Source organism: Myotis brandtii, unplaced genomic scaffold, assembly GCF_000412655.1.
Source record: "Myotis brandtii unplaced genomic scaffold, ASM41265v1 scaffold111, whole genome shotgun sequence".
NCBI classification, from domain to species: Eukaryota; Metazoa; Chordata; class Mammalia; order Chiroptera; family Vespertilionidae; genus Myotis; species Myotis brandtii.
Window position 1 is genome coordinate 1426904 of NW_005353789.1, and position 10826 is coordinate 1437729.

Below are 10826 nucleotides of genomic sequence, written 5' to 3' on the forward strand. Positions count from 1 at the left end.
AAATTACCTGAAAGACGGGGGAAATGTGTAGCTAGCAATGGACATTACTTTGAATAAAGCACTTTTGATGTTTCTCTTGAAATTACCGTGTTTTCTTTGATTACAAAATCCCCATTATTAACTGGTACACCTGGAAAAGGCTAATATGCAAGTCAACCAAACGGCCGAACGACCAGTCGCTATGACGCGCACTGACCACTAGGGGCCAGATGCTCAATGCAGGAGCTGACCCCTGCTGGTCAGTGCACTCCCACAGGGGGAGCACCGCTCAGCCAGAAGCTGGGCTCACGGCTGGTGGTGGCGGTGGCAGGAGCCTCTCCCGCCTCTGTGGCAGCACTAGGATGTCCCACTGTCAGACATCCCCCGAGGGCTCCCTGACTGCAAGAGGGTGCAGGCCAGGCTGAGAGACATCCTCCCCACTGAGTGCATGAATTTCGTGTACCCGGCCTCTAGTGCTTTCATAATTGTTGGTTGCAGAGCTCAGTAATTACATGTAACACTTTATTGGTACCTATTGGGGATGGAGGGTAAAAGGGTCAGGTTGGTATTATATTTGTACTTAAAAGAATGATGATGATTGAAAGGAGAATTGCCACAGTGATGATTATAATCTTTTTGAGGTGTTGCCACCATATCTTCCTAAGAATCTTTATTGTTTCTTGGGAGTCTTTGGCCTGAAATAAAAAAAACACACAAATTTAATGTTTCCATGTCTGAATTAGTGGGCACTCTCAAATACTTAGAGATATCTAAAAGAACAGATTTAATGTGGTTTTGATCAATCCCATAAAGTCTCAATGGAGCTTAACAAAACTGCTTTTATAAAATGATGCACCAAGATTCCAGGTGCCTTCCTTATTGTGTTAAGCCATTCTTTAATTAGTTTTACTAATTTTGTGACTATGAACAAGTTACTAACCCTTTGAGCCTCAGTTCCTCATCTTTACTTCATGATTTTATTTAAATGCCACTATCTCTTACTACCTTATTTAAAATTGGTACCTCCCCCCCCCCCAAGTCTCCATTCCAGAAGTGCTATTCCCCTTCAGTATGCTATTTTCCTCCAAAGTCCATATTTAACATTTATGTAAAATTTACTTATTTATTGTTTGTAGAGAATGTGAACTATGGATGTGGGAATTTTTGTCGGTTTCATTCACTGCTATATTCCTACTGCCTGATATAGAGAGCAGTGGTTCAATGAATATTTGTTGGATGAGTGAATTAATTAATCTATTAAATCGGGATAATATCGTTCACATAGTAGCACAGATTGTGAGGATTAACTGAGATAGTGATTATGGTATATCTAAATCACCATATAAGAATAAATTATGTCATTATAATTACTAGAGACCCAGTGCATGGATTCGTGCACCAGTGGGGTCCCTCTGCCTGGCCTGCGCCTTCTTGTAATTCGGGACCCCTCAGGAGATGTCAGAGCTGGTTTTGGCCTGATCCCCGCAGGCCAGGCTGAGGGACCCCACTGGTGCACGAGTCCATGCACCGGGCCTCTAGTATGCACATAAGATTTTTGGTTAATGTCTTCCAGCCCTCCCCCCTCCCCGCTACCCCCTTCCCTCTGAGATTCATCAGTCTGTTCCATGTTTCCATGCCTGTGTGTTGAGCATCTGCCCCCTGGTGGTCAGTGCACGTCATAGCTACCGGCCGGTTGGCCGGTCACTTAGGCTTTTATATAGAGAGATATTTTTTATGAATAATGAGTTGGAATTGAAGTACTTTATGATATCAGAGTTTCATATCTTAATGTAATTAAACCTATATAAAATAGCTCATGTCCCTGCTGGTGGTTCAGTTGACTGGAGTGTTATTCCATACACCAAAAAGGTTATGGGTTCCATTCATGGTCAGGGCACATACCTAGGCTGTGGGTTTGATCCCTGGTCAGGGCGTGTATGGGAGGCAACTGATAGATGTTCCTCAAATCGATGTTTTTCTCTTCCTCTCTCTCTAGATTCAATAATAACATCAGGTGAGGATTTTTTTTTAAAGTATCCTCTTTTAAAAAAAGGCTCACTTATTAACATACAAAATATTGAAAGAATGCCCTAACCGGTTTGGCTCAGTGGATAGAACGTCAGCCTGTGGACTGAAGGGTCCCAGGTTCGATTCCGGTCAAGGGCATGTACCTTGGTTGTGGGCACATCTCCAGTAGGGGGTGTGCAGGAGGCAGCTGATCGATGTTTCTCTCATCGATGTTTCTAACTCTCTATCCCTCTCCCTTCTTCTCTGTAAAAAACCAATAAAATATATTTTTAAAAAATATTGAAAGAATTCAAGGAGCATTGAGAAGAAATAAATTCATACAAAATCATAAAATTCTTTTTATTTTTTGGGGCTGCAAAAAGTTTTATTGCAGTGATTCTCAACCTTCCTAATGCCGTGACCCTTTAATACAGTTCCTCATGTTGTGGTGACCCCCAATTTCATTGTTACAAATTGAACATAATTAAAGCATAGTGATTAATCTCAAAAACAATATGTAATTATATATGTGTTTTCCCATGGTCTTAGGTGACCCCCAAAGGGGTCGCGATCCACAGGTTGAGAACCGCTGTTTTATTGTTTTCATTTGGTCCACAACTCCTTTTTGTTTTTAAAATATAGACAACTGCTTCTCATATGGCTATGATACAAATAAATTTCTTGGTGTTTATTTGGACTTGTGCTGTGTGCCACATGGATTAGAAGTAAAACTTGAAAGTATTTCAGTTGACTTTATTCATAATCAGATCATCTTTACTCTCAGTGTATATGGTGACTTTTCCAGAGCAAAGTCAAGGTACATGATTACAGTGCATGTGAAAAAATGACATCTTGACTCTAATGTATGACAAGCTCAGGGAGCCTCATGTTTATATACCATATACCAAAGATGCTGTTCATTATTCCCAAGGATCTAGCATATGGACACTAGTGACTAGTTGTACTTCCAGGACCTTATAATTCATTGAGTGCTTTAAATTCAGGATATGACATAACGTTATATGTGGTATTGCATAATAATATGCAATATTCATAATAATCTTGGGTGAGTATTCCTATTTTACAGCATTGAAGAGAATGAGGCTCAAAGGTTTGAAGTTACTTACCTAAAGGTATATACCTCGTAAGTGGTGTAGCTGGAATTCAGATCTAGAGTTGCATGACTCTATACTGCCATGTGTAGAAATAAAGTTTAATTAAGGTATAAGCAGACTTTACATTTGTCTCTTAGATTATTTGCTTTCTCTTAATGTAATATGCATATATAGTTTGAAAAGTCAGAATTCTAAAAACAGCATTCGCCTCTCCTGAACCCCCCTGATCCTATTTTTTAGAGGTAATCACTTTCAGATCTTTTTGTTTTATTTGTTGCTATATCCCTATTACCTGGAACAGTAGTTTCAACTGGGGGCGATTTGCTCTCCAGGGGACATTTGGCAATGTCTGGAGACATTTTGATTGTCATGACTGTAGGGGGTGCTACTGGCATTTAATGGGTAGAAGCCAGAGATGCTGTTAGACGTCCTGCAATGCATATAGGACAGTCCCCCCTACCCAACCACCTCCCAACAAATTGATCAGTCCATAATGTGCCAAGGTTGAGAAACCCTAACCTAGAACAGTGTCTGACATAACAGTAGATGCTCAATAAATACTTATTTAGCTGTTAATTTTTTTCCTGGTGTTTGTTTTCCTCTGTGTTACTAGAAAGCATACATATATATTTCTTGATTTTTTACTTTATAATTATGGAAAAGAGGATATAATTCTTAACCATATCTCTAACTCCCTCCTTCCCCAAACACACACCTTTCCGTTCTTTCATATCCTCTCTTTTTAACTAAAACATTGTAAATATTTGCTGAGCCATGGAGTGTATTTGATTACATTGACTTTAATGTACAAATGTTCTGTTTTCTCCAGAGCTAATAATAGGTATACAGTTAAACAACATCTTTTCAATTGTTAGTTTTGTTTTTTTAAAATATATTTTTATTGATTTCAGACAGGAAGGGAGAGAGAGACAGAAACATCAATGATGAAAGAGAATTATTGATTATCTGTCTCCTGAATGCCCCACACTGGGGGATCGAGCCTACAACCTAGGCATGTGCCCTGACCAGGAATTGAACTATGACCTCCTGGTTCATAGGTCAACACTCAACCACTGAGCCATGCCGGCCAGACTCAATTGTTAGTTTTTAATCTATCAATTAGTAATTTATTCCCAAACTCTCCAAAGGAGCTGAAAAACATTCTTCCTTTGATTGTTCCTGGTTTTGGATCCACCTGTTTTATCTTGAAGAAGTTCATCACAGAGCCTTTTGACCTGATCCAGTCTGGCTTGGTTGGACTCTAGGTTTACCATATAGCTTTAATCTTGGGCCTTTCTTTACCAATATCCTGGAATGCCCATCTCTAGTGTTGGGCCTTCTGTTTTTTATCAATCTCATCTTTCCCTTTCTCCTACTGGTGAAGAATATTTGCTAAAAACTTCCTTAGAAAGGGTAAGTGTGAGATACATTTCTGAGAACCTACATGCCTAGAAATGTCATTATACTCCCCTTCCACTGAGTTGGTAATTTGATTGGGTATAGAAATCTAGTGTGGAAATCATTTTCCCTCAGAATTTTGAAAACATTCCTCCATTTTTTAAACACCCATATATTGCTATTGTGAAATCTGGTCCTATTCTAATTGGCAAGTCTTTGCTTTTTCTCACTCTGAAAAAAATTCTTTAGATTCTTCTCTTCCTTTCAAATGTTCTATAATTTCAAGATTACATGCCACACTGTGGTCTTTGTTTTATTCATTGAATCTGGAAACTCATTTAGTTCTAGGAATTTTTCTTGTATTTCTTTGAGTTTCTCCTCTCTGATTCATTTTCTTTTTCTGAAATTCCTGTTATTTATATGTGGATGTCTTAGACTGATTCTTTTATCTTTCTCTTTTCTCTACTTTCTGAGAGAATATCTCAACGTTATGTTACAATAAATCCACTGAATTTAAAATTTTTTCTATTTTAATTTCCAAAAGACCTTGACACTTTCCTACCTAATAGAACTACTATTTGAGGAAAAGTCTTTGGGACAGTTCAGTCCATCAATATATACTGAATTTTTGAGAGAAGCAACACTATAAAAGCACTCAGGCTTTACGGTTTTCATTAAATTAAGCATTTATCAATTATAAAAGGGCACTTTCTTTTGCTTTTGCATTATCTCTTTTGTCTGAGTTCCTTTCTTCTTACTTAAATGTATTTGTTAAATTATAGAGACTTCCTCAAATATCTCAGGATCTGTGTTGCTGATTTTCTAAAATGACTGGAAACCCAGTATGAGTGAGTTAGGGCTGTTATTTGGTGGGCTTCCCGGTAGGATAATGTGGCCTGGACCTGACCATTTCATTGTGGGAATACCTCAATATCTGTAGGTTAGTATCTGTATTTTTCCCCTTTGGTCTAGTCAGCTTTCTTAGAGTTCCTCTAATTTCCTGCCTTGATGAAGCTGACTGGGAGCGAGGTTGGGGAGTGGTCACCATTTTCAGGATGCAGATTACCCCTTAGTCCTAATTTTAATGATGATCACTCTGGCCTCAACTGCATTTGGTGTCTAAGTTTAGAACATCTCTGGTCTATTGTCTTTACATAATAAAATTTATTATCCTTTGTCAGTGATAAGCAGAGGAAGCAATATGGCTATACAAAGTAGGAAAGCGGCTCTACAGGTAACATGTTTCTTTTAAAGACTTTTTTACCCAGTTTCTTCTTTCTAGACCCATACTGCATGTCTCCAATTTCTGATCCTTTCCAAGGTTCTTTCGCCCAGATCAGCTTGCATCTTAATGTCTTCTCTTGCTTACTAGCTTATGTTTCAAGCTTTTTCTGCTCTACTGGGACTAATAATTATTGGTAATCCATTTCCTTGCTTCTAAAATTGTTGACATTTCTTACCTGTTGTCTTTTCTCTTGTTTATTCTTTCTTTCTTTTAATATCCTAGTGGTTTACACATTAAGGCCTCTCTATTGTTTTTCCCATTCTTTTATTGGATTTTTGAGAGGATATCAAGATAAATGTGTAAATTTAATCTGCCAGGTTAAAATCTATGACCCATCTTTAGCAGTAGGCAAACTGACAGAAAGCTTATTGGCCTACTTTGTGTTAAAAACCAAATCTGCTTTTGTATTTTTGTTGTTGTTTGTTTGCTTGTTTTTACACTGTATAACCCCATTCAGTGCTCATGGCCTATAGGCAAGGAGGCTGGGCAATTTGAGACTGCAACTTACTCTGGCATGGATACACTAGGAGAGGCCCACCAAAACTGTTTTTTAAGAACATTCAGTAGAGCCCTGGCTGGTGTTGCTCAGTAGACAGAGCATAGGCCTGTGCACTGAAGGGTTACAGTTTCGATTCCCAGTCAAGGGCATGTACCTGGTTGTAGGTTGGATCCCTGGCCCTAGTCAGGGCACTCTCATGTTGATGTTTCTCTTTCTCTCTCTGTCACTCCCTTCCATACTCTAAAAATAAATGGAAAAATAGCCTTGGTGAGGATTAATAACAACCACAAAAAATAATATTCAGTAGAGTCTTTTACAAAAAGACCAAGAGAGCCCTACCAGCATGGCTCAGTGGTTGAGTGTTGACCTATGAACCAGAAGGTCACAGTTCAATTCCTGGTCAAGGCACAAGCCTGGGTTGTGGGCTTGATCCCCAGTGTGGGGCGTGCAGAAGGCAGCTGATCAATGATTCTCATCATTGATGTTTCTATCTCCCCCTTCTTCTCTGAAATCAATAACAATATATTTTAAAAAAATTTTTAAAAGACCAAGAAAAAAGAGGGAGAAAACTGTAAAATACTTCAGTAAAATTTTATCTTTTATTGAGCTGCTTCTACTCAACTGGCTTCAAAGAGGAAGTCATTTTTTTCTCTATGTAATCATGAAAATACAATGTATACATAAAAATTGGATTTGTTAGGAAGGTAAAGCAGTATAATATTCTGGGACTTAGGTGTTGGTCTCTTTTCCCATAATAAAGGCATATATATAATTTAATAAGTAATAGCCCTAGCTGGTTTGGCTTAGTGGCTAGAGTGTCAGCCTACGGACTGAAGGGTCCTGGGTTCGATTCTGGTCAAAGGCACATGCCTGGGTTGTGGGCTCCATCCCTAGTAGGGGGCATGCAGGAGGCAGCTGATCAATGATTCTCTCATCAATGATGTTTCTATCTTTCCCTCTCCCTTCTCTGAAATCAACAAACATATTTTTTTAAAAAGTAATAGGCCTGACGATATGGTGGATTATGTAATCCAATAATCCTGCCTCTATTTTTACTCATAAATACTAGATAAAAAAGAGAAGCAAATCTTTCAATGCATAACTGAACTTGGAAAAAAGTAAGAGTGAGGCCATGTGCAGGAACCTAGGAGAGCAGTAAGAAATTGCACTGATGGTGCAGCTCCTCTGCATTTGGGAGAGTGATGATGTTGGCCTCTGTCACCCAGGGCACAGGATTTTAGTGCTCACAGGGACAGCAGGCTAAGCCTGGGACTCACATGAGTTGAGTGATGAACTCTATGGCTCAAAACTTTGGAGTTTAGAGTCTCTGGCCAAACCTCCAATCTGTCAGCAACTTCAAATTCAAAGTATATCCACAATCCAACTACTCACCACCTCTATTGCAGTCAATATTCATTTAGTGTGACTGACACCATTACCACTTTCTTGGATCTTTATTTTTTAAATTTAAATTAATTTTTTAGAGGGAGGGAAAGAAAGAAAGAGACATTGATGTGGGAGAGAACATCAATCGGTTGCCTTCCGTACATGCTCCAACCGGGTATCAAGCCTGAAACCTAGGTATGTGCCCTGACCAGGCATCAAACTCATCACCTTTTGGTGTACAGGACAACCCTCCAACCAACTGAGCCACACCAGCCAGGCTATTTTATTTTATTTTTTTAGTTATTGATTTTACAGAGAGGAAGGGAGAGAGAGAGAGAAACATTGATTTGTTGTTCTACTTATTTATGCATTCATTGGTTGATTCTTATATGTGTCCTGACTAGGGATCAAACCCACAACCCTGGTGTATCGGGACGATGCTTTAATCAACTGAGCTACCCAGCCTGGATCTTTATTTCTTGCGGAGACTCAGAATTTTTATCTGAGATCATTTTTCATCTACCTGACATACAGTTTTTAGAGTTCCCTTTAGTGCAGTATAATAAAGACAGCCAGCTATCTAATGAAGACTTGAGTTCCCTTCCATAATGTAGAGTTGATTATTGCTAGAGAGAGACTCTCTACATTTCTACATTTCTCAGGCCCCTCACCCCACTCCATGCTGTGCCTCTCTCAAACCTTTGCACCTACACTAAGCTATAAGATTAATTCTTACCAACAGATTGTGAGTTGAAGTGATGGGTGTCACTTTTGGGCTAAAAACAAATGTGCTTCCTTTATTCCCTGTTTAACCAACTGCCACTTGAAATTTAAATTCTGAGGCCCAAGACAATGGCACAGTCACAAAATGGAAAAGGCTTGGGTTACTGGATTACCATGTGGAAGTCTGCCCAATGAAAACCTACCTCACACTGGTATACAACCAAGAAATAACACTCTATTGAGTTAAAACAATGAAAACCTGAGGTATGTTATCACAGCTAGTGTTTCTCTAACTAATATTGAAACTGGGAGTAGGCTATGTTATTACAAAACTCCAAAACGTGGCTTAACCAACACATGGTAGACAGTGAAGAAACTGATATTAGAGGCTGGAAAGACAAAGACCTATGTTACGGAGGGTAAAATATTTGCTACAACTATCACCTGTGATAACTTGGAAGGCAGACAAAGTACTTATTGAGTCTGCCACTTTAGAAGAAAAGGTTGGAAAACAGAAGGGAAGTAGTGTGAGTTCTTGTTACTGGCTGCATTTAGCAAGGCAACAATTGGTTGGTTTGCAAGAAGAAATGAAAAGGGATAGAGAGGATGCAGAAATTTGGAACACTGAAAGACTGAATAAGTTGATGGTTTTTTTGGCCCAAGCAATAGGAAATAAGATTGGAAAGGCCTTTTAATGACAAGTGCCTGTTAAGATTCAGCCCTTCCTCAATAACAAAAAACCCCCCAAACCTGTTAAAAAATCAGACAAGGACTTGAATAGACTTTCTGAAAAGAAGATATATAAATAGCCAATAAGCACATGAAAAAATGCTCAACATCATTAGTCATTAAGGAAGTGCAAATTCAAAATGAGATATCACTTCATACCCAGTAAGATGGCTATAACTTTAAAAAATGAAAAAAAAGTTTTGGAGATGATATGGAGAAATTAAAACCCTCCTACATTACTGATGGGATACTTGTCTTTCTCTGACTGGCTTACTTTGCTGAGCATAATACTCTCCAGGTTCCTCTATGCCAGTGGTTCTCAACCTTGGCTACACATTAGAATCACCTGGCCCACTGGGGATGTGCCCGCAACCCAGGCACATGCCCTTGACCGGAATCGAACCCGGGACCCCTCAGTCCGCAGACCGACGCTCCATCCACTGAGCCAAACCGGTTTCGGCAAGCCACTGGTTCTTAACCTTGTCTACACTTTGGTATCACCTGGTGACTTAAAAACATGGTCCTACTTCTAGAGCAGTGGTTCTCAACCTTGGCTGCACATTAGAATCACCTGGGAATCTTTTTAAAATCCTGATTTCTGGGCCTCATCCTCCGGAAATTCTGTTTCTTTGTTACTAATGTTGTGGCCCCACCCCATAACAAAGAAACAAAATTTCTGGAGGATGGGGCCCAGAAATCAGGATTTTAAAAAGATTCCCAGGTGATTCTAATGTGCAGCCAACAAGGCTGAGCACTGCTCTATGCTGTCTCAAAGGGTAAGAGATCCTTCTTTTTTACAGCTGCATAGTATTCCATGGTGTAAATGTCTTTTTTATCCACTCATCTACTGATGGGCACTTGGGCTGTTTCCAGATCTTAGGTATTGTAAATTATAAACATAAGGGGAGCATATATTCTTTCTGACTGGTGTTTCAGGATTCTTAGTATATATTCCTAGAAGTAGGATCACTGGGTCAAATGGTAGTTCCATTTTTAATTTTTTGAGGAAACTCCTTATTGTTTTCCATGGTGGCTGCAGCTGTCTGCATTCCAGGTACATGCAAAAAAATGAAACTAGGAGAAACCAAGATGGCGGCATAGGTAAACACCTGAAATTGCTGCCTCGCACAACCACTTCAAAAATACAACTAAAAGACAAAACGGACATCATCCAGAACCACAGGAAGGCTGGCTGAGTGTAAAGTCTACAACTAGAAGGAAAGAGAAAAGCACACTGAAACTCAGAAGAGGTTCAGAACTAAAGTGAGGACACTGTTGTCTTTTTCAATCGGGAGGGAGACACAAGCTCCCGACCGCCCTGGACTGCAGTTCTGGGCAAGTCTCTGGGGACCCAGACTCATACTGGGAGAAACTGGACTGTCTGGCAGTGGGCGGAACTCGAGGGTGGCTTTCTCTCAGAGGTGCTTGCAGTGATTACCGTGGGACACTGAGACGCAGGGCCTCTTAGGGTAGGACTGAGGAGCAGCCATAGCTGCTTGCTCCGCCCTGTTGATTCCCTGAGACTCTGCCCCACCCAAGCTGTGCGCAGAGGCTTTTGCATATGAATGGGCTGGCCCTTTGAGATCTAAAATTACCTAACAGATTGCAGCTGGGTCAGAAAGACCCAGAACATCCAAAAGAAGGCCCAAGGCCCCACAGCAGCTTGCATTGCTTCACAGCTGGGCCTCATCTGGGCACCTCCAAA

General features: G+C 39.9%; 1 protein-coding gene across 1 annotated transcript in view; it reads right to left on the bottom strand.

Annotated features, from left to right (window-relative positions):
• Positions 1 to 425: 425 nt before the first annotated feature.
• LOC106727225 (vesicle-associated membrane protein 7-like) overlaps positions 426 to 10826 on the bottom strand; it is a 38066-nt gene continuing 27665 nt past the window's right edge. Inside the window, exon 6 of the mRNA XM_014544981.1 lies at positions 426 to 674. Coding sequence (XP_014400467.1) covers positions 537 to 674 — 138 coding nt within the window. The 3' untranslated portion in view covers positions 426 to 536. The remainder of the gene's footprint in view (positions 675 to 10826) is intronic.